The 14,072-nt window shown below is 42.7% G+C and overlaps 1 protein-coding gene across 17 annotated transcripts in view; it reads left to right on the top strand.

The window, feature by feature from the left end:
* The window catches only part of ank2a (ankyrin 2a, neuronal), a 96,208-nt gene that overhangs the window by 17,149 nt on the left and 64,987 nt on the right, over positions 1 to 14,072 (top strand). For all 17 annotated transcript variants that reach the window (XM_030351553.1, XM_030351552.1, XM_030351558.1 and 14 more), the window contains exon 2: positions 4,597 to 4,698. In XM_030351553.1, the coding sequence (XP_030207413.1) occupies positions 4,597 to 4,698 (102 nt within the window). The remainder of the gene's footprint in view (positions 1 to 4,596; positions 4,699 to 14,072) is intronic.

The raw sequence follows: 14,072 nt of genomic DNA, 5'->3' as shown, positions 1-14,072 counted from the left end.
TAAAGCAGAGGTTGTGGTGGTGATCTCTAAAGCTGGGAGCAGAGGAACGAGGGACCAGAGGAAGCTGGGCAGCGCTGGGTTTTCCCACGTTGATTTTTGAATGAAATATTCAGGAGAGGAATTCAACACATACGATCACATACGTGGAATGGTTTTAACTTGGTTTTTTTTCTCTGTCTGCGCTGACATAAAACAAACCTAGACTTCATCTAAGGAAATTTCATCATTGATCCTAGTCGTCACGTTTCAGTTGGAGTCAGTGAAACAGTGACATTGCTCATTCTGTCAAAGCCAATTGGATCTATTTGCCTCTTTTTTTTAACAAAACATTTAGTCAATTTTGAGTTTGGTAACGAACAGCACAACTTGAGAGAGAGACTGACAAAGGAAGTGACAAGAGAGATACAGAGAGAGAGACTAGATTAGTGATCACATTACCCAGCGTTATGGCGCACGCTGCGGCTCACCTGAAGAAGGCTCGTGAGCTGGAGCATCCCCCCGAGTACATCGCCCTGCAGAAGGCAAGGGAGAGGAGGAGACGCCAGCGGGAGAGGGCTGAGCGCAAGCGGCAGGTACAACGTACACATGACTACACTTGGTATACAACGACCACACATAGTATACTACAATGTGCACATTACTAAACATAGTGTAACGCAATGTACACATGACTGCACATAGTATAGAACAATGTACACATGATGACAAATAGTGTTACACAATGTACACATGATTACACATAGTATACTACAATGTACACATGACTACACGTAGTGTTACACAATGTACACATGACTACACATAGTTTCCAACTAAACCGTTTTTTGGGAAACATTTCTGAACAGTTTCCCACAAAGTGGTAAGTAATTTCCAGTTCATCTTCAATGCAGCTATCTGTTACATATTTGGGGTGAGGAGGATGGGGCTGTCACTATGGTTCTTATGTACCCTCGTGATCCCATTGGGACCTCCACTGTGATGAGGATAATGGGTTACCCATTTACATTTAGGGGATTTTGCTGACGCTTTTATCCAAAGCGGCTTACAACCATTCATTCACACATCGACACACCGACGGCAGAGTCAACCAGGCAAAGGCGACAGCCATCTCGTCAGGAGCAGTCAGGGTGAGGCTCCGGGACACCCAGCCAGGAGGAGCAGGGGATCGAACTCGTAACCTTCCGGTTACCAGCCAACCCGCTCTACCTCCTGATCTAGTGCCGCCCCCACAGCACATGTCTGCAGCTGTACTGAGGGGGGGATTAACAGTACAGGGTTAGGGTTAGGGTTGTCCCGGCTGCTGTTCTCCCGGTTCCATTATGGTGCATTCGGGGAAGTCATTAGCGAGATGAGGGAATGGCAGATGACAGCTGGGCTCATGTGATGAGGTATTAGGAAGCAGTGTGCACTACTGTTTGTGTGTGTTTGTGCCGAACAGGATCTCCATTGATGGGATTGGACTTAAATACATATCAAGAAAAGTACCCTTAATGGATGAATTGTAATAAATCATGGATAATGTAAAGGCTATTCGCACATAAATATATTTTGTTTCACCTCAGCTGCTCAGTTTTCATAATATGAGATAATTTGAAATTCTGTTTCTATCTCTGTTGTTATACAGTTTAATCCAGTGTGGAGTTTTTCATTACCCAGCTAAGTCAGCGGACAGAGATCAGATCATGCACAGATACCAGGGGCGGTAATTACGTGACTATAGACAGCATTATACATAATCCGCACTCTCCCACAACTAAGGCTTGAAGAAATCCAACCTGTGTGAAGGCCATAGTAACGAATGCCCAATTTAAAGGATATCAAATCATATCTGAAGGCCCCCAAGTGTTGCTGGCAGTTGAAAAGGCTCACAAAGACCCTCTTTAGATTTGCATTTTATTTAAAGTTGTCAAGATGTTTAGATCTCTCTGCGATTGGCAGGATAGTGTCGAAGATGACATGCTGTGACCATTTATCATGTGGATGCCAGGCAATATTTTCCTAGGTCGCATAGGTGCAAGTAAAGATTTATAAATGGATTATCCCCAAACAATGTAGCCTAATAGTGGCGATGCGCCTCCATGTTACATTTTAAATGGGGCTTTCGTGATGAAGACATTAATTTCCTGAAACTGTCAAATTGGTGTATTGGAATCACGCTTCAAAAAGCCAAGCTGCATTATCACGTAGGTGTGTTGAGGAAGTCTGCGTCTCTCGGATCTGGTCTCAGTCCGAGTCCGACTCCATTACGGCAGAGCTTCAGTGTTAACGGGTCACACACCAGACGAGCCACGGAGCGAAGTTTCAATGAAATGTCACAGCCACACTGGAGCTATTCAACAGCATGCAAATAAATGCGCTATTCTATAGAAATTCTGAATCTGATTATATTAGCCAATTAGCCTGTTCTAATTAGTGGGTAAATTGTTAAACCTGTTTCTGCCAGTGGGGGATTACCATCAGGTGAATATTTATTCTGTCACAAACTTCTTGAAAGGTATTTGTATAGATATACGGGGCATAATCACTGCACGGCAGTACCGTCGCCGTCCAATATAGACCGCACAACCGTAGTTTGTCAAAAGAATGTGTGGCGAACCGTAATCACGCGGCCTTATTCGCGTGATTACAGTTCCAGCTTCTGATTCTTCAATTCTATCTGAGATCCGCGACGCAGAAGGTCTGGTTGGATAGACAATCTGAAAAGATTTCTTAAGAAAGTGAGCATCAACACACACATGCGCACGCACACACATACAAGCACACAATATTCATCACTGTTACTTTAATATGCTACTTTGTAAGATTCTCGTATTTCATCAACCTCAAGAAGTAAAATGGTTCTATGACATTCCTGGTGGTGTTCAGCTGCTGAGCACCCCACCCTGGGCTACACCCGGTCAGGGTAGGGGGTCTCCTGGAACCCTGTTGGGGGTAAAAATAGCCAGCTTGAGAGATGCCTGCCTTTGCATTGGCTGGGCCAGGCTTTTATGACCTCAGTTGTCACAGAGAGAGAGTGAGAGAGAGAGAGAGATACAGAGAGAGAGAGAGAGAGAGAGAGAGAGAGATACAGAGAGAAAGAGAGAGAGATACAGTGAGATAGATACAGAGAGCGATAGAGAGAGAGCTACAGAGAGAGTTACAGAGAGAGTGATTAGCTGGGGAGCTGAGATCTTGACTCGGCATTGAAAAGAATGGAAGAGACAGGATGCAGCGTTGGGGCCGTTTATGAATTGGATTTGGCAAAGACGATATCAGAGCATTAATGAGCCTTAGTTCATTCCATATTAAGACATTTACCTTAAAACCATATTAAGGATCATACAAAGCAACTTTCGAGTTGGTGTTTTTTATAATAAACATTATTTTGGAATTGCTTTAGCATTGTTTTGGTTAGGGTAACCATGGGTAACTCAGCAGGTTGTAAGGCCTGTACTTTAGATAAAACACTAGCCAGCATCGGGAGTGACTTGGAATTAAACCTGGAAGGCGACCACCATGGGGCTGCTGATTCTGGATATGAAGCTTATGATGGATTGGTGAGAGAGAGAGAGAGAGAGAGAGAGAGAGAGAGAGAGAGAGAGAGAGAGAGAGAGAACGAACTTTGTTGTATTTCCCTACTCTGCTTGTGTGTTTGTGTGGGCATCTATTGTGCACTGTTATCCTTGACACCAAATAATGCTACAGAGGGATTCATAGTCCTGGTCGACTGCACTGACTAACTCACCAATAACTAACTCATCAATCCTTGCCCACACACAGTAAACACTAAAGCATGTACCTAATAAAACATGTCAGACCTGACCATGTGACCTTAAACATTGTGATCAATCTCTGTTGTATATACGACATAGATATGATGATATGAAACTTTTACACATGATAATTTACATTTTCTTTATCTCTTGGAATACTGAAGTATATGGAGCTGCTTCTGTGTTTATGTATGTAGGTAGATATGTGTGTATGTGTGTGTGTATGATTTTATGTGTGTATACAATCATGTACACAAATATGTTCCCTTCAGCTGTCTCCATGGTCTGAAGTCTTCATGTGTGGTATTTAATGAGCTGAGTATTGATCTGAATGTCGATGTATCACTCAGCACCAGCTGCTGTCTTATTGATGTGTCACAGGAAATGTGTTTTCATATCACTCAGCGAGTTCAGGAGCAAGAGCAGAAGATTATTTGTGTAATTCATATCTTCTGATTGATTCCAATACAATCATGTTTTTAAAATATGTAGATTAGAACAACATTAGTGTAATACTAAACCTCTATCAGTTATGGTTACATAAAAATGTATTATTTTGTTCCGAACGAGAACAGAATATTCTGAAGCAATTTAGACTTTTGCATGTAAATCCACGAAAAAATATTTTGTATGTTAGAAATATATATCAATGTATGTATAATATGATCAATCAATCATGCAATCAATCAATCATTTAATAAATTAATTCCTCAAACTCCTCTTCCAGCTCGACAGGTGCCAACACATGCTATGTTTGCTTGACCTGTACACAGCTAAAATAGGTGTTGGATGTTTGTGTTTTATTTAACCTTCATACCGTTGTCTTCTGCTTCTGTCCTTGCAGTCGGACAGCAACACCAGCTTTCTGCGTGCTGCCAGGGCAGGGAACCTCGACAAAGTCCTGGAGTTTCTGAAAGGGGGAGTGGACATCAGCACCTGTAATCAGGTACTTCATTAGACACTATATGGAAAGACTTCCCATGTTGTCTAGTGTTTTATAATGAGACGGATTGATAAACGGACAAATTCATGCATTGTTCTCCGGCATACCTGGTATTTCATGAACCTATATTACTGGGGGGTCTGTTACATTGTTAGAACATGTTTGACATTTGGTTAAAAAATACCAAAACAAAGACGATAGCCAAGAAACCATGGCAAAAGGGACTAACATATTTATCAGTTATGCTTCACATAAATGTGTCTCAATCTTCTCTATGGTTTCTCGATGGCCTCTAGAATTAACACATTTGTCACGGCTTGCACAGGGACCTGAACCCAAATGCAGAGATCAGAACTTAGAGTGGTGCTAAAAGGACAATTTACTTCACGGAAACAGGGAGACAGAAAATAACGGGGGTAGATAGTAAAGATCTTAAACACATGGAACACAGGTGAAAATAATTACTAACTAAAACAGGGGAGAAACATGACACTAACGAGACAAGCAGAAAACTGTTGGAGCATCTTCAAGCGTTCCTCCAGGCTGCGGTGGAGACTGAGGCTACGTTTACACATGGCCGGCTATTTTAGTTTACACTAACCTGTGTATATATGCCGTCAGGACATTCCAAAACGTTAGGTGGCAGTGTAACGAGATGCTCAAGCCCACGTTAGCCAATCAGAATCCCAAATCGCACTTTTGGCGCAGGTACAAGTTCTGGCGCATAATATGGCGTTGGTTGCCTAAAACTCAGTTCTTTTCAGTTTACATGCAAACAGGCAACCAAAGTTTTCCAAAATCTCCACTCTGGCCAGAGTCTTTTAGAAAGAAACATTTTTAGAGGCAAATTCTCTGTTTGCGTGTCAAAGAAGGTTACAAACAAAGGGAAATGTCTCAGTTATTCAAATTAACCATGTACGTGGAAACAGGGTTTGAATAGGAACAGTACTAGGCGGGTCAGGAACAGGACTAGGACGGTCAGGAACAGGGCTTGGAACGCCAGGCACTGGGCTAGGAACGTCACAAACACAACTTGTCGGCACAGGACTAGCCCGTTCAGGTCTGGGAACAGGGATAGGTAGGTCCCGAACAGTGGTGTATGTATGTTGTATGTGTGTGTATTTGTGTATGAGTGTGTCTGCGAATACTAATATCTACATGCTCACATGTACACACACATACATACATGCAAACATGCAAATTGGTAATCATTTGGATCCTTATTGATAATTTTTACAAAACAATTATCAATAATCAAAGTCTGCCCTCTGCACCCTTGTTAATTGTGTGATGACTTATTCAGAGACTCGGGCCAACGAGCATGTTCACAAGCTCTTTCCTCCTCGTTCATGTTTTGTTGGGGTTGTTTCTCCCGCTCTGTAGTGTTGGGAGCGTATACGGAGTGTGTGTGGTGACTCAGGGATCCTAGGCAGCCACTGCAGAGCAGCCAGGCAGAGGAGAATGTTGAGTGCTGTGTCACTCCTGCATTGTGCACAACACCAGTGTCAGCAAAAAGTGCACAACATGACTCCTCCGTAAGCTGCCTCTGCTCTAAGCTCGCTTTCCCTCCAAGCCCCAACCAGGCAGCCACAACCCACTGTCCCAATACCCTGTATGGATATATCACTGAGGGTTTTCATGTCCACATAATCAGAAATTGGGGAACTAGGAGGAACAGGTAATTGATCCTGTAACTTCTTAGCAAATTAGCGGGTTATTGTATGACCAAAAAATAAATCCCATAAAATCTGTGAGATTAACCACTACATAATTGTTATATTATCTATGGTGGTGGTTCTCAAATGGGGGTACGCATACCCCCATTTGAGTACTGCAGGGGGTATTTAGAGATGTTGTCAGTTTGATCTGACCCTGGGGAGAAATTTGCCAACAGTTGCAATAAGCACAGGCTCATGTTTCTCACTAAATTGTGACTATTTGCTCCCTTTTCATGTTCATGTTTACACTGCCAAACAGAACGCACATACATTATTTATGTTAATTACATATTTTTTTCTCCCCAAAAAAATTGGTGCAATTGAGAGGGTACTCAGATGGAAAAAATATCGAGTACATATCATTCTACACTAGTAGAAAAGTTTTGAGAACCACTGATCTATGGCATAGATCAGGGGTTTTCAAACTTTGAGTGTGTGTGGACCACTTTTTATGATGAAGAATTTTCGCGGACCACCTTATAATACACATAATAAAATATGTCTACACAAAGTCCTACCTGAATTACACGCTGCTCTTAATAGGCATATAAAAGCACTAAAAGTAACATAGCATCAGTACAACAGGCTTGTTAAAAGAACGTTTACTGCACACAATGGCTGACGGCTATTTAATGTATTTATTTAAAGTGCCCGAGGGCATAATCAGGTTCATTTGAACACCAGGCTTTTATCCATACCAATGATAATGGAATATTAAATATGTACAGTAATCACAAACGAAGGGAATTGAACTGAACTGGATAAAGTCAAATATCAAATCTCCTCAAAGTTCTCAACATACAGGCTGGGAGTTTGTCCAAGTAACATATGCAAAACATTTCCGAAACGGAAGATCAAGAAACTTACTGGCAATTAAAATAATTATAGGCCTTATTTCTTCCATTTATAATTCAAAACAAATTGTTTCAGATATACACTGCCTATATATAAAGGCTATGCATGTGATGTGATCACGAACTCTGGCCCTATACACATTTAATGAAAACACAGTAGCCCTACTCCTTGTTAAAAATATTAAAAAAATAATATTAAAAGTTAATATTAATTTACAAAAACATAGGCTTTTATTAAAAACAAAAGAACAACTAGCTTAAACAAATGCTCTCCTAATGAGATGGATGATGTTGCTTTGCAGACGTAAATTTTTGTATGTCAGGTTCCAGTAATGACAGCCTCAATCTGAGATTTGGTTCATTATTAAGTCTGTTCCGATATTTTGTCTTCAACATGACCAGGGAGGAAAATCCTGATTCACAGATAGGGATGGGAATTGATAAGTATTTCACGATTCCGATTCCGATTCCGAATCTGCTTATCGATCCGATTCCTTATCGATTCTCTTATTGATTCTCATTGGGTGAGAAATAAGTACAAATGTGTTTGTTTGTATTAAATCTCTTTAATATCTGATCAGAAGTGCGTCCAGTATTAGGAAATTGTAAATTTTCAAATCAATTGGTCTAGACAAAAAAATATATGTTTGGCTTTTTAAGCCCAAATGCCATCATTATGTGCCACAAAACTAAAAACACAGACTGAAAACAGTCAAGCAAGAGCTTGTGCCTTTTGGAATACTAACAGTGCTCATTTGCAATCAACTTGTAACAAAATTCAACTGACATAAACAAAATGAAGTATTGATTAGACAGATATTTATAAGATGGGCCTACCTAATAAACCGTTGGATCACACAAGACCGGAAACCATAGCAATGCCGGTAAATAAACCCCAAAAAGCCCAATCCCTATGAGAGCTCCCCACGCTATGGCCATCCGGAGGCACACAGAGCTGTTGGCCGTGATATATACAATTATATTATATTATATACTATTATATATAGAGCTCCGGGAGTCGCAAACGGCAACAATCACTTTCTCCTCCATGCTGCAGTTCATCCCGGACTGCACTGCACCGAGTTTGACGGTTGAACACTGATTGGCTGTTATGTTACGCATATCACTCAGTTGTCACGCTGTTGAACGCTGATTGGCTGTCTACACGCAAAATTCGGGTCAAAGCTGAATATTTCAACTCCAGCGAATTTGTCGCGGCACAAATCCTTGTGAACTCGCTCGCCTGTGCACGGAGAAAGTGTGGCACGACAAATCAAAACTTGTTAAGCAGGCTTGCTAATGATTCCAAAGAAATCGGTTGACTCGGCACCGGTTCTGAACAAGAACCGGTTCTCGATTCCCATCCCTATTCACAGAGGTAAGTGGTTGGAAAAGGCACAAGCAGCTTCAGGGCTTTGTCGGAAAGTTTGGGGTATTCCTTGGCAACTTTCAGCCAAAGAGCAGGCAGGCATCTCTCAGAAAAGTCAATTTTCAAAGCAGTGTCACAGGACAGTTCGGCCAGGCTGTCTTGCTCTCTGGAGGTGAGGTTTGTCAGAGTGTAGTCATCATGGATGGCAAACAGATTTCTTATCCAGTTCGCTGTTGTGTCGGGGGCTAGGAAATAATACCGTAGCTGCGTTCTCAGCAGGTGCAAGTGCTGTCTGATGTCATCTTGCACAGAACTTGAAAGGTGTATGTCTGAGCTGTCTAAAAAATCGGAACGATTTGGAAATGAGTCATAGTTTGCGTCCTCCACGCTTCGCCCACATCCCCATCTTCTTGATCGTTGCTCCGATCTTGCGTGTGAAAAATGGTAACGGCCTTCCCCTGTAGACTCCTATTTAGTACATTCAAGTGCTCAAAAATGTCTGACAGATATCCCAACTTTGCAAGCCAGTCTGCATCATTAAATCGGCCAGAGAGGTTGAACTTGCTCTCAAGTAGGAACAGTCTCACCTCATCTCGCAACTCGTAAAGACGTGCAAGCACCTTCCTTCTTGACAGCCAACGGACCTCGGTATGGAGCAGCAATTGTCCGTGCTCACTGCCCATCTCGTCGCAAAAAACTGAAAACAGTCTTGAATTCAGTGAACGGGCCTTGATGAAATTGACAGTTTTCACTGCTTCAGCCAGCACAGTTTTGAGATCAGTAGGCATTCTTTTGGATGCGAGGGCCTCTCTGTGTATGCTGAAGTTCATAGATTTCGCTTGCAGAGCAACTGCTTGCACCCGTTTAGCAAGGCCGCTGTGTTGGCCTATCATCGCTGCTGCCCCGTCTGTGCTTATTCCCAAGCATCTTGGCCAATCAATTCCACGTTCTGTGATGAAACCGTTCAACATATGTTGAACGGTTGTTTACAAAAGTGAAAGTCCTCCTCTATTTCTCCGTTGTGTTCATACCTTATGTAGGCGAGCAGGTGGGCAAGGTTAGCTATATCGGTTGACTCGTCTTACTGAAGAGCAAATAACCCACTGGCTTTGATCCGCAATATTAGTTGTTTGTTCACTGATGGCCATCCCCTCAATTCTGTGCTGCACAGTGTTGTCTGACAATGGAATGAAGTCCCTTTGCCTTCTGGCTTTGTCACCCACCATTACACCCACAGTCTCTTTAATTGCTGGCAACATCACCTCCTCCCCGAGTGTATGTGGCATGCTTTTTTTCGCAATGAGTCGGGACAACCGGTACGAGTCTTCCACTGCTTTAGCAGTAGCACCGCCGGTAGATGTCGATTGCATTATCTTCTTGCTTGTGCGGTATACCTGGAGATTGCTTTTACAAAAATCGACTGGCTTGGACTTGAATTCCCCATGCTTGGTTTCCAGATGCCAGTGAAGATTTGCAGGTTTCATGCACTCATTAGCCAGTCCCTCATAGTAACAAACACAAACGGGCAATGGCTGGTCTTCGGGGCCAGTGTAGGTGAATCCTAATTCTAAGTAGCTTTTCCAGTATTTTCTTTTCACCCTCCTTTTCTTTGTTTCCTTGTGAGGAATCTGGCTTGTAGATGCCTCGGACTCACTGTCAATCTCTTTATTGTTGGTAACCTCTGACTCTTTTCTCTGCCACCCACCGATCCATCATGTGGTTCTGAGCACTGAATAACAAAGTTCCCTCCTAGCCACTACACCAAATATTCTGGAACGTTCTAATCTTTGCCTATTTTAGTAATCACATAATACCTTCAATTTAATTTAAATTGTATATCATTATCCCGCTTATACCATGGACCATGGTATAAGCGGGATAATGCCCTTCGAGGTGTCCAAAACATGTTTGATCGATCGTAATTAAAGGGGACTACTTTTTGAGGGAGATGAACTCAAACAGAGTATACGTTTAATAAGCATGCAATACGAATAAGAAAAAGCATAATTATTAAAGTATTTGAATTGTTTTATTATGTTGGCAAGCAAGAAGTAGAATAAAGGGGATAATCACCTCAAGGCAGGGCAATAAACAGTTTGAAATGCCCGGCTCGTGGGAAGGTTACCGTAAGCCGTCCATGAGCTGGGCATATCAAACTGTTTATTGCCCTGCCTCTCTGGGATTATCCCTTACTTCTTTTTTCCGTTGAATAAAGTTTGGATGAGTCTCATTCTGAGAATGGCGGCCACCGTAGTTTGAGATGAAAAACGTGTTTAATTATTGTTTGTGGGGATTACCGGGGAGTGTGTGTGTGTGTGTGTGTGTGTGTGTGTGTGTGTGTGTGTGTGTGTGTGTGTGTGTGTATTGCTATGGAATTCTGTTGCTGTGCGTCGGCAGGAAGTGGAAGTCAATCAACGTTTTATGACTGTTCAACTGGTTCTTGATTCGCTAATGGTCAGAAGGTATTAGCGCTCACATTCATCCTGGCAAATGTTTATTGTCATGGTTACTGTTTGCTGGGATGAGGATCAGCACCGCTAAATCTGAGGCCATGACTCTTAGCAGGAAACCGATGGATTGCTTACTCCGGGTAGGAAATGAGTCCTTAGCCCAAGTGAAGGAGTTCAAGTACCTCGGGTCTTGTTCGCGAGTGAGGGTATGTGAGGGTACTATTGAGCGTGAGATTGGCCGGAGAATCGGAGCAGCGGGGGCGGTATTGCGTTCGCTTTACCGCACCGTTGTAACGAAAAGAGAGCTGAGCCGCAAGGCAAAGCTCTCGATCTACCGGTCGATCTTCATTCCTATCCTCACCTATGGTCATGAGGGTTGGGTGATGACCGAAAGGACGAGATTGCGGGTACAAGCGGCCGAGATGAGTTTTCTCAGAAGGGTGGCTGGCATCTCCCTTAGGGATAGGGTGAGAAGCTCAGCCATCCGTGAGGAACTCGGATTAGAGCCGCTGCTCCTTTACTTAGAAAGGAGTCAGCTGAGGTGGTTCGGACATCTGGTAAGGATGCCCACTGGGCGCCTTCCTTGGGAGGTTTTTCAGGCACGTCCAGTGGGGAGGAGACCTCGGGGAAGACCCAGGACTAGGTGGAGATATCTCAACACTGGCCTGGGAACGCCTCGGGATCCCCCCGTCAGAGTTGGTCAATGTGGCCCGGGAAAGGGAAGTCTGGGGCCCCCTGCTTGAGCTGCTCCCCCCGCGACCCGACCCCGGATAAGCGGACGAAAATGAGATGAGATGAGACTGTTTGAGCATGCTACTAGTTGGGCATACTACCCAGATGGTAATGCCACACACACACACACACACACACACACACACACACACACACACACACACACACACACACACACACACACACACACACACACACACACACACCGCTGTAACACAAGAGCTGTGCCCTTCATAGTTGTCAGTGGTCAGGTGACCTCTTGTTTACATCAACTTTAAATATCACTCCTTGCGTAACAGCTTGTGTGTGTTTTTGTGTGTGTGTGTGTGTGTGTGTGTGTGTGTGTGTGTGTGTGTGTGTGTGTGTGTGTGTGGTGTGTGTGTGTGTGTGTGTGTGTGTGTGTGTGTGTGTGTGTGTGTGTGTGTGTGTGTGTGTGTGTCTGTGTGTGTGTGTGTGTGTATGTGAATACTAATATTAAATACCAAAGCTAATTCCACTCATGTCACAAGACATGAGCTGCTTGTATTTTCTCACTTTCACTCCTAAACTTTAGCTTAATAAGAAGCATATCAATAGCTGCCACACACACACACACACACACACACACACACACACACACACACACACACACACACACACACACACACACAAACAAACAAACAAACAAACAAACAAACAAACAAACAAACACATATAGGCAAACAAACAAATTAGTAATAATGATCTGGATTCCTTATTGACAAAAACTTTACGGACATTTATGTGCAAGGAAATAAATAATAGCATGGCAATATCTACAAATATAATTATCAATAATCTAAAACGACCCTCTTCGGTCAATGAGCTTGATCACAAGATCTTTCCTTCTCATTCATGTTTTGTTGGGGTTGTTCCCCACCCTCTGTAGTGTGTGTTGGCAGTGTGTACAGAGTGTGTGGTGAGGTGACTCAGGGATCCTAGACGGCCACAGCGGAGCGGCCAGGGAGAGAATCCAGAGCCAAGCTTAGGCGACCAAGTCTCAAAGCTCACGACACATGAGAGTCCAGGGAGTTAGGAGATGAGCTGATGGGGTTGACTACAAGCCTCTTTATTTGATATCTCCAGACGAGTGTCCCTTTCTGTACATGTGTTATGTATGTGGGTATGTCGTGGTGAACACATTCTGATAGCTGATAGCTGAAGTACCATGATAGTTAAATCTATGCTAGGACACTAGCTTAACACCTAGTTGCATGTACTTTGTTACATCGTCAGAACAAAGAGGCAGCGTTCCTCTTTACTAATCCCCTCATCCTCATCCCTTATGAGTTGTATTGCACTTTAATCTCTGTTCCCCACTGACAAACATCGCTTCAATACGTTAGCTAAATAAAAAATATATATAGATATCAAATATATATCTATATTGATGATAATCTTTTAAATGAGACTACAGTAAAGATTAGGGTAAAGAGGCCAAAGAGGCTAGCGCTCACCTGTGTGCTCATTGTCTTGGCGGTATACTGTCCTTAACCATGAAGCGAGGACATGGCCTCTGAAGCTCCTCCATTATGATCCATAACTCCTTCGATTTCAGAACTGAAAGAGATTTAGAGCACATGTTGACATGAACACTGGCTCTAACTTGCATCCTGTGTCAAAACAGGTTAGAAATGTGCTTTGTCAGCGTGAGACTTCAAAAAAATGGTAATTCAATGCTTTCTCAGGGCACCAAGCTGCTCCACAGAAGACTGCTGGATCATGACACAGATGAGGGATTCTGATTGTCTGATTTCTGGGATTTCAGTCCCCAGACTACCCTGTTAACAGAATGATGAACCAAACAACGTTTTATACGTGCTGTGATCGACAAAGTAGGCTGTTAATTTGAATATATTTGCCTACTGGCAGGAATATAATGGTTTTCCATGACCAGTTAAGCCATATTCTTGGTTAAACTTTAAATGTTACGACCACAAATCATGTTAATATGTGGCTGTCACTTTTTAACTGTGAATCATAGCTCGAAAGTCATGGCTGACACAGGCTATCTAGCAGAACATGCACTCCCTCTACTCTACTATGTGACACATTAAGTCTAATCTAAGGCTGTGATTAAAACAAGGCTTTTATTTTAGCCCAAAATAATGCATGCAAATTAACTAACTAGCTGACACTCACTTTATATAACTCATGATAAATCATAACTAACGTTTCTAGATATAAAGGTACATGTCCACCATCACTCTACTTCCCGCAGTGGACAAATAGGCTG

Source organism: Gadus morhua, chromosome 3 (assembly GCF_902167405.1).
Source record: "Gadus morhua chromosome 3, gadMor3.0, whole genome shotgun sequence".
Lineage (NCBI taxonomy): Eukaryota > Metazoa > Chordata > Actinopteri > Gadiformes > Gadidae > Gadus > Gadus morhua.
This window is presented reverse-complemented; position numbering and strand designations above follow the sequence as displayed.